Source organism: Varanus komodoensis, unplaced genomic scaffold, assembly GCF_004798865.1.
Source record: "Varanus komodoensis strain SLA01 unplaced genomic scaffold, ASM479886v1 scaffold5, whole genome shotgun sequence".
Classification (NCBI taxonomy): Eukaryota; Metazoa; Chordata; class Lepidosauria; order Squamata; family Varanidae; genus Varanus; species Varanus komodoensis.
Window position 1 is genome coordinate 32,696,591 of NW_025336087.1, and position 27,834 is coordinate 32,724,424.

Sequence of the window (27,834 nt, forward strand, 5' to 3'; positions counted from 1 at the left end):
TGTTCAGCTAGTTCTGCAGTTCATTGAAGTCCTGCACTGCAGTGCTTCATTACATTTGTTTTAATATTTTCTTCACAAAAGTCAAATGTATGTTTCAGGTTATGTTGTACAAACGTTGTCATTGATACCTCAGTTACATGGAGGTATTCTTGCATAGTTGTTGCATAAAGCTTAAGAGCAAATTTTTCAACTGAATTATATATTTTGGTAAATTAATTTTTCAACTGAATATTCATTTTGAAAATTAAACACTTATATTTGCTTGGTTTTTAGGGATTACATTATCAGTGGCAGAAATCGGATCAAATTTTACTGGAAGATGTGGTCCATAATATAACATGGGACCCTACAGGTAAATACAGAAATTATACAGTAGTAGAGCTGGAAGGAGCCAGAGGGCCATCAGGTCCAACTCCCTGTCCAGTGCAGGGCTCCAGATTATCCTCCCTCTCAGATAGTCGTCCAGGTGCATCTTGGAAGTGGGAAAGAGCCAACAACCTTCCAAGATAATTGTTTCCATTTTCATACTGCTCTCGCACTCAGGACAGTCTTTCTGATATTTGATCCAAACCTGACTTGCTGCAACTTGAGCTGATGGCCCACACCCTGGGATGAGCAAGAAGGGATACTGTCCTTCCTCTTTGTGACAGCCTCCCAAAAACTTGTAAAATCGTATCTCCCCTCCTCCTCCTTTTCTCAAGGCTAAATATATCCAGTTATTTCCATCTCTCCTCATAGTGCTTTGGTTTCAGTCTCTTTTTGCTCTCCCCTGAACCCTTTCCAGCTTGTATGCACCTTGCTTAAGCTGTGATGCCCAGAAATGCACACAGTAGTCCAGATGAGGCCTAACCAGTGCTGAGTAAAAGGGAACTAGTACTTCATGAGATTTGGAAATGATGCTTCTATTAATGCAGCCTAAAATAACATTTGCCTTTTTCAGCCACATCACACCGTTGACTCATGTTCAGCTTGTGATTTACAGCAATTCCAGTATGCTTCCTTCTTGCACTATTGCTGAGCCAAGTATTCCCCATCTTGTAACGATGCCTTAGCTTTCTCTTTTGTAGGTACAGAACTTGGCATTTGTCCCTGTTGAATTTTTTTCTGCTGTTTTCATCCCAGCATTTCAACTTATCAAGACTACTTGAATATTATTTCTATCTTTCAGGGTATTAGCTATCCTATGCATTGTAGTTACCCAACAGTCAACCGGAGCAGTCACCCTATCAAAACACAAAATCAATTAATCTGGCAGGATTTGTCGTGACAAATCCATGTCGGCTTCTAGTAATCATTGCATTGCATTGAAGGTGTTTGCAGAATAATCTGCTCCAAAGTTTTTCAAGGGATTGATATCAGACTGACTGGTCTATAGTGTTCAGGTTATTCTTTGTTTTCTTTCTTGAAGATAAGGACAACATTAGCCCTTCTCCAATGATCTGGCACATCCCCTGTCCTCCCCGATTTCTCAAGATTGCACACAGTGGTTCTGAGAGTTCTTCTGCCAGCTCCTTTATAACTTTGGGATAGAGTTCATCAAACCCTTGATTTGAACTAATTCGACCCTGTTAGACGATCCTTGACCATTTGCCTATCAATCCTTAGCTGCCATCCTGCTCCTTCAGCTTGAACCCCTGCTTCAACTTTGTAGCCAGGCGTTCACTTAGGACCTTCACTTTTCTTTCCCTGTCTATTCCTTTTCCATGAACTGGAAGGATCAAAGAGAAAACTATCTGGCCTAAGTGTTTCACTTTCCCCCTCAAAGCTTCAAAGTCTGACATTGACCTTTAAGCTCTTGTTCAGTAATGCATAGAAATAGTTCCTCAACCAAATAGTAGCACTGATACCAAGGCTTACAAGAACAGAAGAGTGTCAGCTGTGGCATTTGATACATTTAGGTGTGTAGCCAAATTTTAAAAGGCTAATTAAAATGGTAGTTTATGGCTTCCACATGTCATCTTTCAAGACTTTTTGATCTATTGTTTCTTTTGATTCATATTTAATCATGAGGAAACATTCCTTTTAATTCTTTATAATTCCTTAAACATCCCATCATCTTTATCCTCATGAAACTATTCTTTTCCACAGTGTTATCACTTTCTGTTAGTAGTGCAAAAAAGTGTTTAACCTAGGTATGGTCAGAGCAAATGCTGAAGTATGTTGTTGGACAGAGTTAGACTGATTTCTTCTGGACAATAAACAAAAATGGGGTTTTGCTGGCTGGATTGCAATTTTTACTTTTGCTAATTAACTTTTATCTGTGGTCATAAATTTTCATTTAGTCAAATAAGTTCACCATCTTAAAGGATAGTTCTTTTTGTATTGTAAATTGTGTTAATGGTTGTTTCTTGTAGTTAAAACTGTTCATCTTTAGTGTTAAAGCATATATTTTGCGGTGTACAGCTTGACCGACTATCCATTCTAATCAATATGTTTATAAAAATTTGCAAAACCTAGGCTCTCGTCTTTTGACTAGTTCCAGCTGTCTGCAGCTCTGGTCCAATGGCAATGTTGAAACTCATTCAGAAGATGAAAACCAAGAAAAAGCAGATGCTCAGTATTGGAAAGTCATTTGGCAGTGCAAGTAAGAAATATTAAAAGAGTACTTTAGTTATCTTTTAAACTTCACTGGAGTTGGGACATAATCTACTTAATTGATAAATACTAAGAGTAAAAATACCAATACATTTGGCTTAAGGGAGAGAATGAGCAAATTATGTATTTCATGATGTAACCATGTTAGTGCTAAGAACTGATATAGGATGTACTTGTTTCCTTGTATATTACTGTTGTCCTCCCTTATGTTCAGCAAATGACCCAGATTTTGTTAAAGGATTACAGACATGTTGATTTTCTGAACATGTGTTTGTGCTTAGTCTTTTTGTTACGTTAATACCTTTGCTCAAGAATCCATTTGCTTTAAAGAAGGAGCAGTCAGAGGCCTGGAGATATGATAGGAACTAGAAGAAACTGGTACATTGTGGCAGCAAAGTAATTTTATATGCAGGGTTAAAAAAAGTTCAGTAATCTCCAGTTTTTGTTTTTGTTTTTTTGCTCCAGCTCCCATACTGTGAGACATTGACCATGTTGGCTGGCATCATGGGGGTAGTAGGCCAAAATGTCTAGGGAACCTGGTTGTTAAGCCTGGTATTTTCACTTCTGCTATTGATGAGATTAAAGGGAGTTGTTCTCAGGAACCTCCAGAAGCATGCAAAGCATCACTATTCAGCCAGCTAACCCATAGGGATCGCTATAAATTGGCCAGTCCCAAGCTTTTCTGGGAAATGTGATACAGTCTTGAAGCACTTCTCCCCATCATACAGGTCAGCAGATTTAGATATCACCTTGCATATGCCCTGTGATACTTTTTGCTTCGAGCATCAGTGCTACATGCTTTCTGTAGACTACATCTCTCTGTGTAAAGCCACATACCTGTCATATATCCAGGAATTTGTATAAGGTTTTCTGTTGTTTTCAAGAAGCAGACTGTTCTGTCACATCCTAGTGCAGCCTTAAAACCATTGGCCCTGCTCACATGATTAAACAGCTTGCCATAGCTTATCTAGCTACAGTGTGTGGTGGCATGTAGCCATATTAAATAGTCAGTGCCTGACCGTGACTTGTAATGTGTGAATTGAGGAACCGTGGATTATGTGAGGGCTAAATAACTTTTACAGAATCCAACAACAGACCCTAGATTGCATAACGTGTACATATGGCCCTTGGTCCCTCGGTTTGCACAACACAATATGTCCAGGTTTTCAAATGGTCAGTCTCCCACTTTATAGTCCCATAAGCACAACAAATGCTGGTGTACTTAATTGCCACAGAAAGTTTGGATTGCTTGATCTCGTAGTGGCCTATACAATGCTCCAAGGCATTTTGCCCACCAAGAATTACAGTTGCAAGTGCTTTGGCTCTGGGTGAAGTTCTAGAAGTGCCCTATAATCAGCGTAAGATTATTTACCCGTATATGGCCCTAGTGGACAGTTCAAGAGTAAAGCTAACAGTCAGGTAAAGTAACTTAACAGTGTTTAAAATGTCAAGTAAAATACATTCATTTTTGTTTTTTGTTTTTTTTTTAGAAGATCTTTTTGAGGGCATTTATCAGTGGCTTTAAAAGATGTTCTTAAAGTATTGATAAATGTTCTCTCTGAACATGAAAGCAAGGACACAAACATTTAAAGATGTGTTTTATTAAAGGGCCTTTAAACATTGGTGACATGTCATGACAAATGTATCTCGATGCATGCTGGTATTATGGGAGAATTTCTTTCCAGTACTTCTACCACGTATTAGGAAACTGTTCTCTCACTGTGCAGATCCACTGATTCACCAAGTTCCTTATTTTTAACAAATGCTTATATTCCAGAGTCTAAAGAACTCACTTCCACTGTAACTCAGAAGTCGTCAAAGTTCCTTTTGTTGTATTTCTGGTGCTTGGATAGTTTACCTGAATTTTACTGCCTACTTGTGTAACATGCTTCTAGCAACATCTTAGTGCAAACTTTTGGCATAACCCAACTGCCTCCTTCATATTCCTGATCTTCATCAACCACGTATGGTGAACCAGAAAGAACGACTAGACTGCATACTTAAATGCTGAGTCTGGGTTGGATTAAGGTTTGGAGAGGTCAGGGTTAATCCAGTCTCAGTTCTAGAAGTTCTGGGAAAGTGGAGGAAGGGATTCAATGTGATACCTAAGCTATGTACACTCACACCAATTACTTGTCCCTTCTGCATAATCCACCTCAGGGAAATGGTTATGGATTTACAGGTTTGACAGGTGGCTCTTCTCAGCCACCTGCATGTCAGCTAAATATTGTAGAAGAATTGGCAGATGACAGTGGAAAAGGAAGCCTGGCTCTGATTGTGTCCACTGGATCAAAATGACTAGCTTTCTAATCAAAAACTTATTGGAAAACAGAACTAATTCCTCCTCTTCACATATGTGCATATGAGGAAGCAGGTAAAGGATTAGAGTTTGTAGTGCACGGAAAAGATCCTGCAGAAGACAGTGTAAATGATACCTGTTCTAGAATCCTGATGGATTGTTCCCGAAGACAGTGGTTGGATATGAGAGATGTTACAGCAAATCTAGGTTACAGCAGCAGAAAGAATTGAGAAAGGCAGCAGCTGATTAATTCAGCTAGAAAAGGACCTAAACAGGCTCAGTTGGGTGGTCTGGGGAAAGGGGTAATGGGACAGTGGCAGAATCCAGGGTTCTTTGGCTACAAGTGATTTCATTGAGGGGGGACCGAGAGCTCCATTGAATGCAACCGGAGAACTTGGTTGTACAGCTAAAGAGTGGATATGAGCCTTGGAGCCTGCTGTAATTCAGCAGTGCAGTATAGTATATTGTCTGTGTTTGTGTCACAGACCAGGAACCAAGTGATTTTAGTGTGAGATTTCAGTAAACTGGTGCCATGCCTGTCTTGAAACAGAGAGACATGAGCTTTGGGTCTTACGGAGGAAGAACAAACAAAAGAGGAAGAACCACTTTGGTCTAGGCAGACAGAAGTTTCAATAGGACAATCTCCCCCCGCCCCGCCCCCCTGATGCATCAGGATGAATTAATTAAAACCATATTTCCTTGAGAACTGTGGTGGCTGAGGGTAGGGAATCCCTACATGATCATTGCACTAATAACTTTGCAATGCCCTGGAATAATTACTTTTTGCTTAGACATGTATGTGATTTCCACTTCCTGTCCTCAATTTAGTCCTAAAACATTATAGTGCTGCTTGATTAAATTGTTCTTTGGCTTGGATGCATGGTAAAATCTCCCAACATAAACCAATGATAGAAATGCTGGGACTAAGAACTAAATAGAGTTCAGTAGAATTTCTTAAATGCAGTGTTTGTAAAATAAATTGAAACTTTTTAATGTGACTTCAGAGAAACAAAATAAAACTCTTAAGTACCCTAAGTCCAAAACTCAGATGTGGAAACATAAGATATAAGCACACTGCACTTGCCATATGTACAATTCTGATAACAGCCATGAAAAATCTAATGTAAATGTTTTTGATAAGGTTAGCAGTGAAATGAACCTGCTGCATCATCTTAGGATTTATTCTGAGCAGAGTCCATATAAGAAGGGAGAGTTGATTTGACTATATTAATCAGCAACAAGAAATGATAGTTTCAAAGTAGCTGTTTTCCAACTTTGCTAACATTTTGCCATGTTCCAATTTTACTAAATTGTTGAAGTTTCCAGTAAAGTTTAACATTCTTTCCCTTTTACAGGACTGCTTCTGAGGTTCATTTAATGAAGTTTTCACCAGATGGGGAGTTTTTTGCCACTGCAGGGAAGGTAAACAAGATAGAACTGCAAATTTATTTATGATTTCAGTTTATATGTCATCTTTTTCTAGTTGTTATTTTTATTAAATTGCGTTTCTATACAATTTGGTAGCTGAATCTTTCTAGACAGTTCACAACAATTTAAACTATAAGTACAGCATGGTAAAATGCAATTCAAAAGTTTAAAATTACAGTTAATATAAAAATAAGATTCCAAATAAAATATTGCAGAAATATAAAGATTTAAAATACAATAACTTATTTAAACCATCAGAAACCAAAGAACTAGAATATGGGGGAAAACCTTTTTATCTGATGGAGCACAGCATAGATCCCTGGTGAACTTCTCTGGAAAACCCACAGTAGAAAAGGCCTCTTCTTTATAGGCACCCGTTTCACTTCCTTTGGCAGGGGCTCCTGGAGAAGGACCACTGAAGACCATCCTAGGGTTTGGATAGGTATATACGAGAAAAGATAGTCTTGCATATAACTGGACTCCTAGCCATTTAGGACTTTGAATATTAATGCCAGCACTTGAATTTGGGCCCAAAAATGGACTCACAGCCAGTGCAGATAGTAAAATACTGGCCTAATAAGTTTATCATATTAGGCAGTTCCTGCTAGGAATCACAGTGCCCTGTGTTGGACAGCTGTAGATGCCAAACTATTTTCAAAAGTAGCCTTACATATAACTGTTTCAGTCATTCAGACAAGGGGTTCACTAAGCAAGCAATCTTACATCTGTGTAAATAGTAGCCACATGCAGCTCTTTGAGTTCATTTTGTGCCTTACCACTGTGGGTGCCAACCTGGTATCACTGCCTGTGAGCACCCACTTGCAGCTTTCAAACACCTTGACGTTTACCATTTGTGGCTCTTCTGTTAAGCAGGTCTGGCCATCCCTGTAATATATTCAAGTGTGCCTGTTGTGATCCAGTATAACATATTAAGCAGTTGTGAATGGGTATGTTAACAGTCAGTGAGTTTCCATGTTGGCCAAAGACTAGCTTGTTTTAAGAAAGGAATCTTAATACAAGGCAGTACAATTTAACTGACTGAAGAGTTAGTGTGGTGGTTAGAGTGTTGGACTGAGGCTTGGGAAGGTCATGTTCTAACCCACTCTTGGCTATGAAGCTCACTGGGTGACTTTGGATAATTCACTCACTCTCAGCCAATCCACCTCATAGACTTGTTGTGAAGGTAAAGTACAGAGTTGGAGAACCTTATAAGCTACTTTGAGTCCTTGCAAGAGGAAGAAAGGTGTAATACAAGAAGAGAGGAAGAGAGAGGAAGAAAGAAATGTAATACAATGGTGGTGCTGGTGATGGTTAGATATGTATTTTGGAAACCTATATGAAACGAACCACAACAATGAAAGTGTGGTCTTTACAAAGCCAAAGTACACAAGCTTGGAATTATTTTAATGGTACAGAGCTCTCTCAAGTTCCCTGGAAGAAGAAATGATTTAACAAATAGGTTAGTATTCTTGAATACTATTTAATTCATGTTATATAATTTCCCATTGCTCCCTGAAGTAATTCATATTCATAAAATGAATCTCTGCTAAAAGATCAATTTGTTTGAAATACAGTGTCTTGTTTTTCTCTGAATGTATTTTCCTTCACAGCTCTTGTACTCTTTGGATTGATTTCCTCTGCAGAAGCATAATATTGCAATTATTAGCCACAACAGCATTTTCCCCAAGGCATATTCATGTGATGGTGGTGGTATTTTAGAGAGAATAGCTTTTTGTGATATTCACATGTTTGACCCCGCTGCCAACCTAAGATAAAAGAGCAGCTACTATTACAGGAATCTCATTTAAAGAGATATCCCTACATTAACACTGGTTGTTTTGATAAACTTACTATCTAAGCTATTTTTTTGTTTTTGCCCATGCAGTTAAAGCTGGAATGTGCTTGCTTGCAGGGGGAACTATTTTCCAGCAAGTGTAGAGAACAGGCACATAAAACAGGAATGTGAGACTGGGGAAAAGGAGTAGCAAAAATGTAACAGCACACTTTACCGGGACTGCAGATTTTTATTCCTGTTCAAGACACCATTGTGAAGTGAGATCCTCAGTCTTCCTCTGTGCTATCCAAACATTGCAAAAAGAGCATGGAAAGGGAGAGGTGTCATGCAATTACTTAGGGAGTTGAAAGCATCCCTCCAGTGTTCTCTGTAATGGGCAAAGACTTCAAACGAGCCTCCTCTCTCACATTGCTTGCTGGCCTTTGCAAAAGACAGAAGCAGCCCAGGTCTGCTTCGGACCTTCCCCGACACAAAGTGAATTTGGTGAATAATATAGGGCTGACTGAAAATAATGTAAGAAGAATTACAAATATCAAAGTTATTTTTTAGAGGGAAAATGTCATTACAAGGTTGCCATCAATTTTTACATGAGTCTCATAAGAAGCATGTTGAAAATCCATTGAAGGATAGTGTTGAAGAATGATACCTGAGTAGCAGCTAGAGAAATGACATACTAAACTACACTGCCTTTTTTTCTTTTGGGGCCAGGATGATTGTCTCGTAAAGGTGTGGTATAACACTGATAGTTGGAAATCAGCAGTTGGATCTCAAATTGCAACACCTGAAACAACCTCACAGGAAGTGGGTTTCTCATTTATTTACTTAGTTCATCCTCGATCTGTGAATGGGTTTTCATGGCGAAAAACAAGCAACTACATGCCACGGTGAGGATAACGACTTGCTGTACATTGTTTTGAAAACACTGTGTTTCTAAAACAGTGTCCTTCCAAAAATGTACCAATTTAATTAGCCATGGCTGCTTAATTATTGGGCAAAGTCAGAACTGTGAACCTACGACTGGTAATGTTATCTGTTCAACATCCTGTTGAATTGTGGATCTGTGGATATGGAGGGAACGCTGGTGTTGTTTGCTGAGTCATGCAATTTACTTCTTTAAAATGCCACAATCAGTGACATCTCTACCACAGTTTACAGCTTCATGAACCAGATATCCTCACATACTGAGGGTCTGTCATGCAACATTCTGGTGCCATTGAAATGTGACTTAAAATTTGTTAGAGACTTAACCACATATCTTAGGCCATATGGGATGAGAGAACACACAAGTACCTTTAATTTAGTAGCATTGTGAGATATTGGCAGATCACGGCCATATTTTAGGTTTCCATTATTGCTGCCAAAATTCTGTCAGGACTTGGCTTTATAGATGGTGATCCAAACATGGCTTTTGAATGAGAGCCAGTTAACACATCACATTTTTCCTTAAGATGAATGCACGTATTTGTGGCAAAAGGTATACCCATAGTACTGAGGTGTGTGGGGAGGTTTTTCTCCTCACCATTATTGTATGGACAATATATCACATCCAAATATACTTGGCTATGAGGAAAGAAACTGTGAAGCTTATCTCGGTGACCCAGCATACCCAAGCCCACTCTTGTTTCAGGCACCCTAATATGAACTGTACTCAGGTCTGGCCCTCTCATGAGGCAAGTTGACTTCCTCACCTCAGGCAACAGAGTGGGCCAGTTGGGGAACTCTATACTTCCTCTTGTGGCAGGAGGACCTACCACCATTGTTGGAAGGAGGGAAAGAGAATTAGTGGAGAAATGAGCATGGGCTAGGCAGACAGGTGTGATTAGTGCTGAGGAAGGAGAAAGACGTGGTGGGTGAGTGGGGAGACAGAGGCAGTGGTGTCAGAATCAGCTAATAGTGGCAGTTCTCTATTGGGCAGTGGGACAGCTTGCACTGGTGCTAAGTATGTTACTTCAGTAGGTTACTAATAATCAACTGGTAGTTAGTCTTGCATTCTAAAAAAAAATAAAATTATTATTTATTTAAAAATTTTTAGACTGTCCTTACCATCGTCTCAAGACGGTTTAACAATAAGACAAAATAGAATAAAACACAACATAGATAGAAAAAAACACAGCATCTTAATATGTTACTTTTTATGTAATGTTACTACTATGTAATGTTACTTTCAAGTGGTTATTCATATATATGTGTTGTCTAAAATAACTGGCTTCAAGCCAGAAATATGTTCTGTTGTGGATAATAGCTCTGTGTTGTATTCTGAAATCATAGTCAATGAAATTAGTAAACTCTCTTAACATCACTTTTTTTTAGCGGTGCTGTTTGTAATGTACTGTTGACATGCTGCAAAGATAATATCTGCCGTCTCTGGGCTGAGACTTTGTTGCCCAATGATAGTTTGCTGTATGGAGGTGGATACAGCCATTTGCCTGAACCAGTGAAGTTAACTAATAACTTTAAAAGGAATGCTTCAAGTAAAGAAAGCATGAAAAATGTTTTGGAGGTAAGAAGCTAAGCCTACCAGGTGTTTGTAATTTGTGTTGCATCTAGTTATAGTCCCATCGAAATGAATGGAACTTTGGTTGTAGTAACATTAAATACAACCCCATGTATTTAAATTGCTATCAAGACTAAATGCTTAGTGTTGAGAAAAGAATGGCCTTGGCATTTAATTAATTTGCTATTTTTAAATTTTGTATTAAGCAGTTCTTTGCATAAAATTTCTATTTTCATTAAAGTGCATTAGCAGTAATGCATACAGTGATCTTCAATTCCTGTTTAAAATGAATATTACATTGTACAGAAAAAAACTGTAGAAAATATTTTTTCTGCATTTGAATATTTTATATGAACAGATTTACAGTATTCAAACTCCCAACAGTTAAATCTAAAGCCCTTTCGACGGGGAAGAAGAAGATCAATAGCACTTGCACATACTGGATACTTGCCACATCAGCAAGATCCTCATGAAGTTCATCGAAACACTCCACTGCAATCAAATGCACTATGTCACTTTCATATTGCTGCCAGCATCAATCCAACCACAGGTGATGAAGAATATAGGCTTGTTGTACTGGATACTACATTATGGGACATTTTATAGTAGCTTGTATCTTGTGCTAGTCCTACTTAATACAGACCCATTGGAGAATGAATAAGAATTAAATTAGACTAACATTATTAAATACAACCCGGTGTTTACTAATAGTTTTTGTTTCAAAACACTGCTGCAGAACGAATATAATTGTATCAGAATTCATTAAATTGTTGTGGCACAAGTCTGATACATGGATTTCAAATCAAGAATTTTATCTGTTCTTGGAGATAAAATTAACAGAATATAGTCCATGTTAACTGGATCAGAACAGCAGTGGCAAGTTGAATTGGCCATGTTCAGATCCACGTTCTATGTGAGAGAAAAATAATGGTGACAAGGGAGATCAGTAACAATCAAATAAAACTAGGCTATGTAATCACATAGGTTTTGATGGTGGTATTAAGTACAATCCTAAGCTATCTTGTATTAAATGGTTATGTGTTACATAGCAATTGTTGCACTTACTGTGTGGCAATTCAGCCTCTGGTGCTATAGAATCAGATGAAATATTGCTGTATTCTATTCAGTATATGATTGGGTTCAGCCCAATGAGTACTTGAAGTGGTGTACAGATCACTGAAACACAGTATAATGAAATAGACACGCTAATGGACTATTAGAAGGAAATGTTGGGGTAAACATGATTACTATTGTAGTAGTGGTTGAAGAGCAGCTGCTTTTCAAAATCCAATATTCAGAGACAGTACGTTTCATTCTATATGGCTAGTCATACCTTTGTTTCTCAAATGGTAGGCCTCCCTCCTTCATGGACTCTGTGCATCACACATATGGGTCTACACTTGCATGGAGCCTCTTACCAGAAAGATTTAGCAGCTAAGAGAATTTTGGCAGTAACCCCTGTCCCATACCAACATCCATTATAGAAGAGAGGTGTTCCCTCCCTTTCCCTCAGTTCTTTTTCAACTGCTTTCAGTGCCTTAGTAAGCTCTTTCTCTTATTACATTTTCTTGAGCATTTTCCTCTTATTTATTCTCAAAAATTCTTTTTCGATAAACACAATTTCTTCCTCCTCTTGTGAACATTTTTCTTCCACTGCTCTAACTCTAGTTTACTCTTGTTCTATTGTTTCTGCACTCTATTCTTTGTTTTGGTGCTGTCAGAGGTACCTTCTGCAAGTTTGTGCAGTACAGCCCAAAGTTGCTGCCGATCAATGGGCACACTTCATGCTTTCTCTGCTTGGATGAGGAGCACATAGTCAACCAGTGCCCCACTGCCAAGCTTTTAAGAAGCAGGCCTGCATGTACAGTGCTGACCATCTCTATACCAAGCTGTGGAACAAAGCTCTCAGAGTGGTCAGTGCTTCAGCTTTCCCACTTGTCCACTGCTGCCTCTGTGATCTCACAGAGGTCCATGTCTTGCCAGCACCACTGCTCTGTCTATAGCTCAGTCACCCCCTCCAACACTAGGAAGTTGTAACTCAATAAGGTCATAAAGTTGACCAAGAGGTGAAAGCAGCAGAAATTTAGTTGCCAAACCCTAGCAGAACTGAATGGACTCTTGGCTGGTACTGGCCACATCAGAACCGATTGTCAATGAAGATGCCTTCACCAAGAACCAATTGCTTTCACCAAAGTTTGAATCCATGTCAGCCTCAGTATCAGAGCAGGAGACGAGGGAAAATTTTGCATTCTCCCACTGACTATGGTTTTGAGGGAGCCAATTGCACCATCACTGGACCAATATCCACTGGAGCCACTCAGAATCAACAGTCAAAGGGATCATTCTCATTCCCCCTTGAACAGTTACAGATGGTCCATGTCCCCTCTCCCACAGCCCTACTGAGAATTCTTCCCTAGGGAATTGGTTCCATTGTTGTACTGCACTAACAGTAAGTTCTTTCTGATGTGTCAACCAGAATCTGGTTTTCTGTAACTTGAACCTGTTATCCATTGTTCTGTACTTTGGGATGATTGAGAAGAGATCACGGCCTTCCTCAGGGTGACATCCTTTCAAGTACTTGGAGAGTACCATCCTATCTCCACTCAGTCTTCTCTTCTTGGGGCTAAACATGCCCGGTTCTTTCTATCTCTCCTCATAGGGCTTTGTTCCCAGGCCCCAGATCATCCTTTTGTTTTTCTTTGAGCCCTTTCTTCACCTTTCACCTGACAGCATGGAGGATCTGTCCCTAGGGCAAATACATTCAGTTCTCCATGCTGAATTAAGCACCTTACTCAAGGCAGCTTTGAAACCAGCAACCAGGAGACCAGGAACAATGAAATGGTAAGCTTTCTGCCTCTTGGTCGATGCTCAAAGGGGGATGCTCAATCCACACAGCTGCATGATTGAACAAACGCTCTTCTACCTGGACATGCTGCTCCAGTGTGGACTGAAATATTCATCAGAGTTTAGCTGGCAGCCACCCTTCTTCCACAGCACAGTCCATGCTGTTTTCACAAACGCAATGAGTAGGCACTTTCTGAAGGGACTAAACATTTCCCTGCTTATTTGATATCTAACACTTGCCTCTCCAGTATACTCTGTGCCCTATGGATAGATGCTCCATACTTTGTCTTTCATCGGGACCAGATAATGGTGTTGCAACCAGATAATTCTTTTCTCCTTAAAATAATTTCTTCTTTTCATTCAAACCAAGACTCCATTTCACCATCATTTTTTCCATCCCCATCCAGCCTGGTGGAGTTCTTGCTGTTCATGCTGGATGTGTGTAGAGTGCTGACATTCTACTGCTCCAGGATTTAATCTTTTCAGCATACCCAGAGATTTTTTATTTGTAATGGGGTCAGCCCTTTTAACCTCAAAGATTCTCAGCCTGGCTGGTAGGAACAATTTCATTGACCTATGAACTGTGAGGTTTGCAGCTTTCAGTTCCACAGAAAAGTCCATTCAATTTGGCCGGAGCAACTCTGACGGTGCTTTATGCCAGCATTCCACTTCAGGACCTATGCAAGGTGGCAACCTGGTTGACACTATGTACCTTCACAAACCACTATCAATTTGATGTTTGTACCAGGGCCAACTGAGTTTTGGGGAACAGTCTTCTCATCAATTCTCCCATGACAACACCAACCCACCATTCAGGAATTGGTAAGCTTACTAGTCACCCATACGTGTGCTGCACAGGGACCAGGAAGGAGAAAGGCTAGTTGCTCACCTTAACTGTCATTCTTCAAATGGTCATCTGTGCATTCACAGAACTCACCCACCAACTCCACTGAATGTTGTGAGTTACTTAGCATCAGTGTTTCATTTATTTTTTGTTTGTGTCCCTTGTACAATATTGGCTTTGCCGAATGCAAGGTCAGTACTATTGATCCTCCCTCAGTCCCAAGGCCAGGCTGGCAGTCTTATTCGGAACTGAGAGAAAGAGCAGTAACTCCTTACTCTTCTAATGGATGCTGGGGGCAAGGTGAGTGGGGCCTCCTGCCAATACGTTCTTAGCTACTAAATCTTCCTGGAAACAGGTTCCACGCAGGCACAGTGCCCACATCCGTGAATGCACAGGTGGCCACTTGAAGAATGACAGTTATAGGTAAGCAACTTGCCTTTCCTGAAGTTGCATAACACATTTCTTTTGAAAATGAAGGGAATTTCAAAAGTTTGTTTTATAACATAGGATTCTGCTCTTTAGAGAAAAAGCCAGGCATTGTAGTGGCATGTTCCAAATCCTTCGGTGTATTCCCCACCCACCAAAAAAGCACTTAGATTTCAGCCATTAATCTTTGTGATATCTGTGATATATCTGCACGCAGTCACATTTGCATTAGCTTAGATGGTCAGGATCAGGGAATGTGCATATATTTAACTTTTAGGGTGCTTTAGTGCTAAAGAAATCGATTCATAGTTTGAATCTATACTTCATCCAGTACTATCCATGCATCAGTGGAACAGAGATCACAGGTAAAACAGGTTTGTCTTCTGCCATGAAACACTTGTGTGTCCCCCAAATTAGCTCAATTGTCAAGGGACATTCTGGAGCAGATTTTCAGTATGTGTGGGAAGATGCAGGGGAGGATAGGAAGGGAAGTCCCATTGGTTCTGTAGAAATCTGCTCATGTAATGCTGGTTGGAGCTCAGGTTAGTTATTGGTAGTCCTATGAATGACTTTTCCCTGATTAATGAAGATAGACCTCTGTTAAGTCATATGATGCAAGATTCTCCTTTTGTGTTTGCTGCTGAAAAAGGCTGAAATTAACTATCCTGTGGTTGTGGTGCATGTTTTTAATGTCCATCTATATTACACTTAACCCTGTAAAAACAAAATATCATTTAAATGTGTGTTACCTCTGCTCTGAATGTAAGTTTACATTTTTGCTTGCAGACATTCCTCTTCTCCCTTCCATCATGTCTCTGAGTCTCAATGAAAATGAAGAAAAAAGTGGGCCTTTTGTAGTACACTGGTTAAATAATAAAGAATTGCATTTTACCCTATCAATGGAAGTCTTTTTACAACAACTTAAAAAGAATTTTGAGCATATTTCTTCAGAAACCAGCACTGAAGAAACTAATCAGATGGATATAAAAGCTGATGAAGGTAAAAAGCACGCTGTTGATTTACTTTACTCATTTAAAGAATACATGTTCTGTAACAGAAACTAAATATTAAACTAGTGGATTGCATAACTGATATTTTGAACATTATACAATTGAAATTCATTTTAAATCCCTTTGTGATATATCTAGAAAAAATAAAGAGAAAATAAAGTCACTCTTAAAAGATCATCCTGCTTAGATTAGAGTCCCAAGTGTGGAAATCTCTTAATTTTTGAAGACCCTGACTATCTACAGTTTGAATAATTCCCTGAAAGGCATGATTCCATCACTCCTAAAGCAGATGTATGCAAGCCTCTGAATTCAGAGGCTTATATTCATCCTCTGCCTGGTACAAGGCACTGCATTAGTGATCTCAGTTACTGTTTTGCCTTCTGCTGGGTATTTCCCTAGACCATCATTTTTGTGTAGATGTAGAGCTGGAGAAGCTGATTAGAATTGGTGAAGTCTGCACCTCCAGCCTCCCCTTCTTCCTGCACCCAGCGTGCCCACTTTCTATGTGATGTGGTTTTGATCTCCGGGGTAGGGGCAGGGAGTGCAGTTCCTTCCACATGAGTTATGAGAAGGCAGGGCACATGCTCAGCCTGAGGTCACAGGACTGACCTAAATCTTTCCAAATTGTACACACCTCGCGCTCAGAGCAAGGGGTATGCCTCATGAAGGCATGGCTCTGGTTGAACAGATGTCTCTCTCCCATTATTTACGCTAAACACTAGTATACCAAGGACAGATGGGTGAGTTTGGTCAAACACATGCTTGCTTCCCTTAAATTACCACAAAAGGTTTCTGAACTTAAAATGACAGAGGTCTCAATTGAAAAGAATAGGAGTCCAATATGGCAAAGAAAAATGAGCAATTTCTAATATAATATGGAATTACAAACTTATGGCAGGAAGAACTGATGCTGAAGCATACTGTGGCTCCCAGTTGATCACAAGCACTAAATCTTTCAAGCACTTTGGACACCTAAGTGATCATTGCAAAAGCACGTATGCATGTGTTTGTGTATCACTGCCATCAAGTGTTCCAATTTCTGTTGAATCAATTACATGTTTTTGACAGGATTGTCAAGGTATCTTGTGTAGTGGTTAAGAGTGCAAGACTGGGACTCAAGCAATCTGGGTTCTAGTCTCCACTCAACCATGGAAACCACTGGGTGACATTGGGCTACTCACAGACTCTCAGCCCATTCTACTTCACAGGGTGGTTGTTGTGAGGATAAGATTGAGAGGAGGAGGAGAATTATGTAAGGCACTTTGTGTTCCTTGAGAGGAGGAAAGGTGGAAATATAATATAAATTATATTATCCCACCCAGAGAGCCTTGCTGGATAATGGGACAGAAAGTATATCCAATAAATAAAATCTGAAATTGTAGTCAATGTGATTAATGCTGCCCATGAATATATTGCATGGAATAAGACAATATTCAATGTAATTCAAAACTGTTTAGAGTTATCTACTTCAGAATCTTTTCAAACACTTAATGCACTGTGGCTATAATCCTGTATCTGTTTATCTGGGAATAAAAGGGAGCTTACTTATGTGTAGTCATGTACAAGATTATTCTGTGTTAACTATATACAAGCCTATGATGCGTGAATGCACCTCTGTTTTGAATTGTGTTTGATGTCTATCATGGATTTTCTCAGATTTTATTTCTCTCAAATAACTGAAGCTCAGTGGGTTAAGCTTTTCCACATGCAATCAGGAATTTTTGGGAAAATAGATTTCTTGTCCAGCTACAAGAATGTTCTTCATAAACTAAGCATATTAAATATGAAAATCTAACAAGTTATATTAGTATAGAAAATGCTTATTTTGTTATAATTGCTAGTTCTAGGAAATGCACTTAAAAGAGCATATTACTTACGGCTTTAATGTGTAGATTTCTAGTAACATTTTTAATTCCACCAGAAACGGATGATAATAGAGAAGATCAGAAAGGATATCAAGAACAGAGAGAACTTACTGATGAAAAAGCAGTTCCAAATCCAAGCTGTGTTCTCATGTCTTCTTCTGTTATTGATCATGAGATTGAAGTACAGCTTTCTGAATGGAATAAAAATGCAGACATGTTGTTTAGTATTCATCCTATGGATGGGTCTTTGCTAGTATGGCATGTTGATTGGCTAGATGAATACCAGCCAGGCATGTTTCGCCAAGTACAGGTACTGTGGTTTTTCTTCATAAAATAATAAAAGAGCTTTCAAGTTTAATTTGATTCTAATTCATCTTTTTCCCTATTTAAAAAAAAATATTTTAGGTATCATTTGTTTCAAGGATCCCTGTAGCCTTTCCTACTGGTGATGCAAATTCACTTTGCAGAAGTATAGTGATGTACGCTTGTACCAAGAATGTTGATCTTGCTCTTCAACAAGGCAAACAAAAAACATCTAGCCTTGGTCATTCATCCTCTATGTTAATCTCTTCAGGCCATAATAAATCATCGAACAGCTTAAAATTAAGCATCTTTACTCCAAATGTTATGATGATTTCCAAACATGCAGATGGGTCTCTAAACCAATGGCTAGTCAGTTTTGCCGAGGAATCTGCTTTTTCAATTGTGCTCAGTATTTCCCACAAATCACGATACTGTGGACATCGGTTCCATCTTAATGACTTGGCTTGTCATTCAGTACTTCCATTGCTACTGACAACCTCTCATCATAATGCAATACGGACACCGGTAGTGGATAGCAGCAAAGAGGCATCCTCAAAGCTTCACAAAGGCACTGCAAGTACATCGCAAGATCTCAATACTGTTTACAGTGAACTTATCCTCTGGAGAGTTGATCCGGTTGGGCCACTGTCTTTTTCTGGTGGAGTTTCTGAACTTGCACGAATAAATTCTCTTCATGTATCGGCTTTTTCAAATGTGGCATGGCTCCCTACCCTTATACCTAGTTTCTGTTTAGGTAAGTTTTATTTCTTGTAAATAAGCATTGTGGAGGCTACTGTAGAAACATTATAATGAATTAAACCCAAATAAAAAGAGGATGGATGTATTGGTACTCTCTATCCTTTGTATTTAGATTGCTCATAATTTCCTTTAGGTGCATATTGTAACTCACCAAGTGCTTGCTTTGTTGCAAGTGACGGCCAGCATTTGAGACTGTATCAAGCTATAACAGATGCCAAAAAGCTTCTCGGTGAACTATCAAATCCAGGAATTTCTGTAAGTAATATTTGTGTATTACATTATTTCAGTAATGTTGCTGGCTACATTCAGTGACTTAAGGACTTACTGAGAATGTGCTTTGACTTGGGTTACAAAAGAAAACTAAAGTGGTATAGTACTTCTGAAAAGAATTATTGCTATCCCAGGAACTTGTCACATGTTCTTTTAGCTTGTTGGAATAGATTGAATGGAATGGAAACGTTGAGAGAAGTGGTTGAAACAAATGTTTGTTTTTAGCGCACATGCTATATGGTGCCACTACAACACTATACAACTCTAATCATACTAATGGCTGCCTGCCTTCTTTGGGCAGACATGTTCATCCTGATCAACTCATGAGTAAGAATATATGAAATTAGAAATCAAAATATAGCAGTGTGTGTTACCTGCTGTTTATTTAAGAACGGCTAGGTATGAAGAACCCGAACTGCCAAGCATCATGCATTGATTTTCACTGGTCCAATGCTTATTTATGATAAATTTTATGAGAGTGCACAACTCTCTTGTCATTTTGTTTGGAGGATGGCTTAATATATAGAGGCTTAATATATACAAATATATATTTGTAATCAGGGAAGCTATTTAAATTACAAATAAAAAGAAGTTGTCCTGCAAAAAAGCTACTTACCCTATATTGTTTTACTTTTGTAATGACTGCAGTCTTGATAGTTTGATTAGGCACAAATCCTTAAAAGTAGGTAGTTTAATTACTTCTACATGCTTCCTAAATGGTGAGCAGATGTGCTGTCCTTAGTTTCTCAGTAAGATAGCACAAGTCCTAGGGCAAAATTAGACATGATTCTTCACTGTCATGTTTGTATTTGATTTTATTGGGTAGATCTGATTTTGAACAGGAAAGTAGGGAGATTCCTTTGCTAAAAAATAAACTTCACAGGCCTGCGGAAGTGCTCTCTCTCCTGATCACTGTGGGTGTGAAAATAGTTGTGATGATTTTTATCAGGAAAGAAACCCACAGTAACAAAGTTAAGTACCTGCATCACCCCAGGGTGTGGGCAGCGAAGGTTGCCACACCTTTTGGTATATCTTGATTACTTTACACTGAGATTCACAAAGGATTATGAAATAAGGTAACTAAAATGAATTCTGTGATTTCAAATCTTAACTACTGGTCTTCATTACTATAGAAATACGTTGGGGAAGTTTTCAACATTATAAGTCAACAATCTACAGCTAGACCAGGATGCATTGTAGAGTTGGATTCCATTACAGAACTGGTAAGGCTTTTGCATTTTATAAGTCCTAGGAACCATAGCAGGGTAAGAATAACATGATAATGCACTATGACTTATAAACCACGGTAGATTAACTTGTCCCAACAAGCACTATTGCTATGGGATGGTTTATAAACAACCTCAGTTACCTATGCCTTGTTGTAGGGTTTAAATAACCCACCAGGCTCTAGTGTGGCTGTCATCAGTTTCTCCCCAGGCTCCTGCTGCTGCAAGAAGGAGATTGACAGCAGCAGGAGCCCAGGGAGGCTGGTGAGTTTGATCAGGCAGGAGTGAGCTAGTCTGCTTGCTTTTTTACAAGGATGAGAGTGAAGCCTGCCCTGTACTCCCGTCCCAAACCCCATATGGGACTTGGAAAGAAGTCCACACAGCAGAACCAGCTCACCCTCCTGCTCTTGGGTGATGTGGCTCCTGTGAATGCAACACTATCCAAGGATGTAATGCTTTTGACCAGGATGCCTCCCAGGGAAGGAGCCACATCCAGCCAAATGCAGCCTCTGCCTCTTTCCTGCTGGTCAGCTGCATGGAAGTGGATGCTGCTGGCCAAAAGTGCCAAACTGGGGTTGCAGGCATCATTGCGCCCTCAGTGCTCTTGCTGTGTCCCCTGAGATACTGCAGAATGACGAAGTGGGGAAAAGATGGGAACAGCAGGAGGTGGAGGGACAGAAGCTCCTGCTATGCCTGATAGTCAGGCACAGGGGAATTTTACCCGAAGTCTGTGGGTAACAGTCCCAGTTGGGTTACTGTTGTGCAATCCTGCCCACAATGCTAGTGAAGTGTTAGTTATTTACAGTATTTCCAATCAAAAAACTTAATAACAAAATACCCCATCAAAATTTAGTGTCATGATCAGTGAGTGCTATTATAATCGCTATACTGTATTTATATGTGTGTTTGTTTGTTTTTAATTTAGCATGGTGGGAAAATGCAGTTACTTCATGTTTTTCAAGAAGAATTCATTTTGAATAATCCTGAGAATAGACTATCTGAAAAAAAGACTTTGTTACCTGACTCTGGTAAAGCAGATATATGTTTAGTAAATTTTTAGTCCAATGAAATGATGATGATTGTGAAACAGCTAGCTTGTGTGGTTTGTAGCATTGCTTGTGTAGCCTGGGTTTTACTAAAATAGAGAACTCAAAGTAGTAATTTTAATCTAGCACGTAATAAGGAAATTGATAGAGATTTGGTCTTATGGTTTCATTAGCATGAGAAATCTATGACAGATGTTGTTGTTGTATATATTTTGTATAAATTTTATTTCTATACCAGCCACTGACCCAAACTCTCTAAACTTTGTTGGAAGAAACTTTTGGGGGGCTTCTATATTCTTTAAAATAGTGCTTATGTCCTAAATTCTTAAATTGTATGCCAAGTAAATTTTCAATACTGCAAATTAACAATCAGCTGGCATTGCCTTTTGTCATGATTCAAATAATTTCTGTTACTAGTAATGAAGAAAAGAAGAACAAGGTCTGGTCTACACATGTAGCAGAATTGATATAATTGATATAATTTTATAGAAGTTGATATAATTCTGACATGGTACAGTAGACTGTACCATTTCAGACTGCTGGTAGTAGGTACCATGTTTGTACATTCCTTTTCAACCAAAAAGATTCTCTGAAAGCTTCTATGTGCTAGTTTCTAGTGAGTGTACTATGTGATCAAGACAGGAAAAAAATCAAAAATTGAACCCCATCCATGTTTTGAAATAGTCTGTCACCTGAATTTTATCACCTTATAAGCTCTAGAAAATCTGAGTATCTTCTGGCCTTTTTGTTCACTTATATGTAATAGATATACCTATAAGAAACTCTTTGCCACATTTCAGTTTACTGTTTTAAATTCTTCAGAATATAAAGATGATGGAGGCATGTATAGATTAATGGCTACCATTTAACAGTGCTGTATTACCACAAGATCATTTATAATCATTTATATATGCTTAAACAGACTGGATTGAGGCTGTAAGACAATCCCCTGTATAATTATTTGGAAGTAAGGACAAATCTAAACAAGATGCTATACACATAATTGGCAATCACATCAGCTTATTTTAATTTACTAGCAAAACGGGTGGAGCATTATCTGTATTTGTATATTGTTCTGTTTTTATTTGGTACACTGCATTGGCTAGATTATGCTCTTCTAGATGGCCTAAGTATCCTTTTAAATAAAACTAAAATAAGCTTTTCACCCATACCACAGTACATGGGAAGTGGAGGTTTAATCCTCGTTTCCTCATTTGCATTCCTAGGAAGGCCTTAAAATGCTTCCTTCCTCAGTTGTAGTCATTATTATGAAGTGTGTCCTATTGAAATCATGAAACTCATTTGTGGACAGATAAAAGGAACTACTTTTTCACACAGTGTATTTGTTGCCACAGAAAGTGGTGAAGGCTGCTAATCTGGATGGCTTTAAAAATGGATAGGAAGATTCAGGAGGGAGGAGACTATCAGTGGGCTACTAGTGTTGCTGGCTATGTGCTGTTCCTTTACCAGAGGTGACATGCATGCATACACCAGCTGCTGAGGAGCTTGGGCACAAGGAGGCCTTGCACCCATCTTGCTTGAATGATGCTGTGGGCAGCTGGCTTGCCACCATGTGCATTGGTGTCTGGACTGGATGGACCTTTGGCCTGATCCAGCATGGCTTTTCATTATCTTCTTAGGTTCTTTTGAAAGAAATGAGTTGTACTCACATTTATTAGTTTAATTTCTACATATGTATGTCCCACTTAAGGACCTGGCATACCAAATCATCATTCTAAATTATTCATAGTACTATGATATTGGTCATAAAGTCATCATCCACCACAGTTTATTATAACATTGTCACATGAGTGCAGCAAGAGTATAATAGATAACAGTAAGCTATGTATGAGGATTTTAAAAAATCTTGAAATAAGAATGCTAGGAACAAACAAATCTAGAGCACTCTGTCCTAATTAAAAACAGAATGAAATAAAGTTCTTCAAATGCCATTTTAAAAATGTTCGTGTAGGAAGTGAGATGGAGGGCACCACTGAAAGGTTCCTGTCTCTACTTGTTATATGCCATCAGGTCAGCATAGACTTACAGCAACCCTGTGAATGAAAGGACCTCTAAAATGGCCTGTCCAGAACAGCCCCGTGCAGCTCTTCTAAGTTCAAGGCTGTGACTTCCTTTACAATCTACCACATATTTGGGCTTCCTTTTCTTCTTCTGCCTTTGACTTTCGCTAGCATGATTGTCTTCTGCAGGGAGTTTTGTCTTCTCATGATATGCCCAAGTACAACAGCTTCAGTTTTTTCATTTTTGCTTCTAGGGAAAACATTAACTTGATGCAATCTAGAATCCAGATGTTTGGCTTGCTGTCAGTTCAGAATATGCATAATGTTCTCCTCTAGCACTGTGTTTTGAACATATCAAGTTTCTTCCTGTCAGCTTCCTTCACTGTCCAGCTTTCACACCTGCACATAATGATAGGGAATACAATGGGGTGGATGATCTTGGCCTTGGTTTCCAATGAAATGTCCTTAATGAATTGTTATGTTGTAATAAACAGAATCTCTTTATTTTTACAGGATATCAGAAAAATGGATATTCTGAAAAATTCTATTTAATTGTAATCGAATATATTCAAAACTGCTCATTATTACATATGTGGAAATTACATTTGAAGTCCATGCCCGTCTCAGTGGGTAGGTTCTCAGTAATTGTAATCTAAATCATATGATTGTAAGCATTTATTTCTTGGATTTTTTTAAACTTTTCTCATTTGATTGTGACACAATACAATATGCCAAGTAATAATAGCAGTCCTATTTTGAATGTTTTGCATTCCCTTTCAAATGTTATACAGGTATGGATTTGTCTTTACCTATAAAAAGTTCTCACATTTGAGGTGGGCCAACTTCATTGTGGGTACAGGCAGAAAGCTGTCATTTGTAGGAGCAGGTAGATAGACCTGCAATTGGGTGTTCTGTTGGTGGAAATGGGGTTGAGCCAGCTTTAAACCCCCATGAACTTGCCAGCCCTGAAGCTCGCGTAGCTAAGTCTACAACCCTCTTGCTGTCAAGAAGCTAAGCTAGGGGTATAAATACACGAATCTGCACCCTCCCCCGACACATGTGTATCTGTACAACCTCCTTTTTGCTCTGCTCAGGATCTCTATGGTCAAACCTCTTTCTCCCACATCAGGAAGAAGCATTTTCTTAGCAGCAGAACTAATTTGGCTTTTAATATAAGTTTTATCTTTAATTTAATGAGCAAAGGCAAATTCATTCTGCATGTTCTTTCTATGTAATCATAGGAAATGTCCATGCTTGAACGCTTAAAGAGATAGTGTGATGGTTGCTGCTTGCCAGTATAGTTTAATGAATAATAAATATAACTAATGCCCAGAATGCTACACTATTACATGAATTTGTTTGAACAGTTTAATCTGCCAGCAGATACGCAGCTGTTGTGTGTCTGCCGTATGACAAACATAGTAAGCTTACATTGCAGGGAAATAGGTCAGTACAAATCCCAGGATTGGAATATTGTATTTATTTGTTTAGAACATTCATACCTTGTCCATACTAAAATAGGTCTGATGACGGAATTAGAATTTCAATTCATAGAATTTCTTTCAAGTTTCCATAAAACAGAATTTGTAGCTCTTCTAACTAAAATGTTGCCTTCTTTTAGATGAAAACATTGATTTGAAGGCATCAGAAGCAGCATCACAAGAAGAGCTTTATTCTTCTCCAGATCAAGAGAAACGCCAGTGTTCTTTTACAAAGAAATATCAAGCATGCAGAGAGAACCTTCAAAGTACCAGCCAACTTTCTCTTTCTTCTGAAATTGTCTATAGTCAAGAAATGAATTTACCAGAAGGAGTGGCGATAATAAGCATTAAGCCATCAGCAGGTTTGTAAAACATGAATAAGCATGGCAGGAAACCATGGTTTTACATGTTCTTTGCAGTTTTCTCCTTGTCAGATTGTTATCTTAGTGGTTTACAAAGCAAGTATAGATCTAAAAATACCAAATATTGATATTAATTTTTTAAAATCACACTGTTACAGCAAACATCAGCATGCCAGATTTGTGGAACTTTATATCTAGCAATCAGCATTGCCTTTCAAAAATCAAGAAATTATAGCTTTAAAATATATGTAGAACTTATTTCTTACATTTTGATATTCTGAAGGGTGTTTCTTTTTAATTTTAGGTCATTTGAGTTCTTCTTCCATTTATCCAGTATGCCATGCTCCTTATCTTCTTGCAACTTTATGTTCAGATGGTAAGGTTAGGTTTTGGAGGTGTAGAATGGCACTGGAGCCAGATGTGGCTTCTGTACCAGAGGGCACTACAAACGGCGGTATGTATATATGGGAAGAATGGCCATTACTTATAGAAGATGGACTTCTCACTAGTAGTGCTCTTAATGTGCCGGGCATGCCTCTTGAAATTAGCTGTGCACATACAAATCGTTTAGCTGTGGCATACAAGCGAGCACCATCCAAAAGCTGCAATCCTTCTCAAGACTTTTTGGTGAATGTTGGCATTTTTGAATGTGAATCTACGGGCGGCTCTTGTTGGATCTTGGAACAAACACTTCATTTAGACGAACTAAACCTAACATTGGACTCTTTGCTTGTTGACAGCAGTTTGGCAGTAGATGGGAATGAGAGTTTAACATTAAGAATAAAGCATTTGGTTCACTTAGACTGGATGTCTAGGGAAGATGGCTCACATATCTTAACAGTAGGTATTGGGTCAAAGCTTTATATGTTTGGTCAGCTTGCTGGGAAAGTGCAAGAACAAAGTGGTAAGGAGATGTTTGTACTGCCAGTGTGGGAAAATGCTAAAATTTCATGTACATCTAGATTTATATTGTTACGATGTGTAGATTTAGTTTCATCAGTGGAAGGCTCACCCCCTTTGCCTATCTCCTTATCCTGGGTTCGTGATGGCATCCTCGTTGTTGGGATGGACTGTGAAATGCATGTTTATTCTCAGTGGCAGCCCCTTTCAAAGCAAGAGCCCATTGCTGTAGACTCCTGCAGTGGGAGTACACCATCCATAATAAGCTTAATGAAACACAGCCAGTCATCTGGTGCTCATCCTCCAAAGCGAACATTAACCAGATCCATGACAAGTCTTGCTCAGAAACTTAGTGGGAAACGAACTGCATTTGATCTATCACTGGAGATGGAAGATTCGGGTCTCTTTGAAGCAGCTCATTCCTTATGTCCTACTTTACCACAGTACCATCCTCTGCAACTTCTGGAACTAATGGATCTAGGAAAAGTGCGTAGAGCAAAAGCCATTCTGTCTCACCTTGTTAAATGCATAGCCGGAGAGGTTATTGCTATAAATGAACCTGACCATGAAAAGCGGTACCGATCTCTCTCAATCTGTGCTAGTGGGAGCAGTACACGAGACCCTATGACATTCAGCAGATGCACAATCGCAGACTATACAGAAATAGACTCTGTTCCACCACTTCCTTTATACGCACTCCTTGCTGCAGATGAGGAATGTTCATATGCTTGTACAGAAAAGTCCAATAACCAAAGAAACCTTAAGAAATGTGATGTAACCGATGAAAATTATGAGGACCTTTTTCAGAATTCCACCCTACCTTCAGATGATCTGACTATGTTTGAAGTAGATGAAGAAGATAAAAAGCCAAAAGTTATTGATCTGTCTCAGTACAGCCCGACGTATTTTGGACCGGAGCATGCCCAAGTTCTCTCTCATCACTTGCTTCACTCTAGCTTGCCAGGTCTTACCAGGATGGAGCAGATGTCATTGATGGCCTTAGTTGATACAATTGCCATTACCAGCACTGATATAGGAGAAAGCAGAGACAGAAGCAAGGGTAAGTTTTCTAAGACATTCGGTTTTTCCATTTGCATTCTATCCCATACATTTGTGTAGGATTTTTATCTTTTAAAGTTGTTTCAGTGATTTAGGATTAGGGTGCAAACCTAGAAATTCATCCTCTTGAATGTGATACTAAGTAAGCACGTTGAATTAGGAAGTTCAGTACTGTCAAGTTCATTAGCATTGTTAACAGTCACACACAGCACAACCGTTAATTATAAAAGGGGTTGGGATCTCTGAAATCTTTATAGATTTGTTTGCTCCTTATCTTCTTTGAACAGGAGAGTAAGGTGAGGCTTGATAGAGGTGTTTAAAATTATGCATGGTGTGGAGGGGGAGACATTTTTCTTCCTTTTCCATAATGCTTGAACTTGGGGTCATCCCAAGAAGCTGCTTGATGGGAGGTGTAGGACATCTAAAAGGAGGTACTTCTTCATAGTGTATAGTTAAACTATGGAATTCACTGCCACAGGAAGTGCTGGTGGGCACCAATTTGGATGTCTTTAAAAGAGGATTGGACAAAATCATGGAGAAGGCTTTCAGTGGCTACTAGCCTCGTTGGTTATGTGCTATCCTCTTCACCAGCAGTGGCATGCCTGCATACACCAGTTGCTGTGGAGCTTAGGCAGGCTGAAGTTTTGCACCCATCCTGCTTGAGGGATCCTTTGGGCAGCTGGTTTGCCACTGTGTGTACAGAATGCTGAAATGAACGGACCTCTGGTGTCATCCAGCATGGACTTTCTTTTTTCTATACATGTGACTTTGCTTCCCTCTCTTGTGAAATTGTCCAACATATCTGCC

At 39.0% G+C, this 27,834-nt stretch overlaps 1 protein-coding gene across 9 annotated transcripts in view; it reads left to right on the forward strand.

Annotated features, from left to right (window-relative positions):
• Nucleotides 1-27,834, forward strand: part of DMXL1 (Dmx like 1) — a 99,086-nt gene that overhangs the window by 21,252 nt on the left and 50,000 nt on the right. For 8 of the 9 annotated variants that reach the window (XM_044446674.1, XM_044446675.1, XM_044446676.1 and 5 more), the window contains exons 4-18: nucleotides 274-352; nucleotides 2,458-2,584; nucleotides 6,250-6,316; nucleotides 8,826-9,001; nucleotides 10,428-10,617; nucleotides 10,996-11,161; nucleotides 15,512-15,724; nucleotides 17,657-17,910; nucleotides 18,006-18,657; nucleotides 18,796-18,917; nucleotides 20,066-20,155; nucleotides 21,084-21,186; nucleotides 23,739-23,855; nucleotides 24,847-25,068; nucleotides 25,373-27,028. In XM_044446674.1, coding sequence (XP_044302609.1) covers nucleotides 274-352; nucleotides 2,458-2,584; nucleotides 6,250-6,316; nucleotides 8,826-9,001; nucleotides 10,428-10,617; nucleotides 10,996-11,161; nucleotides 15,512-15,724; nucleotides 17,657-17,910; nucleotides 18,006-18,657; nucleotides 18,796-18,917; nucleotides 20,066-20,155; nucleotides 21,084-21,186; nucleotides 23,739-23,855; nucleotides 24,847-25,068; nucleotides 25,373-27,028 — 4,234 coding nt within the window. Of the gene's footprint in view, nucleotides 1-273; nucleotides 353-2,457; nucleotides 2,585-6,249; nucleotides 6,317-6,756; nucleotides 7,782-8,825; nucleotides 9,002-10,427; nucleotides 10,618-10,995; nucleotides 11,162-15,511; nucleotides 15,725-17,656; nucleotides 17,911-18,005; nucleotides 18,658-18,795; nucleotides 18,918-20,065; nucleotides 20,156-21,083; nucleotides 21,187-23,738; nucleotides 23,856-24,846; nucleotides 25,069-25,372; nucleotides 27,029-27,834 lie in introns of those variants that run through there. The other variant, XM_044446682.1, reaches the window with a different exon arrangement.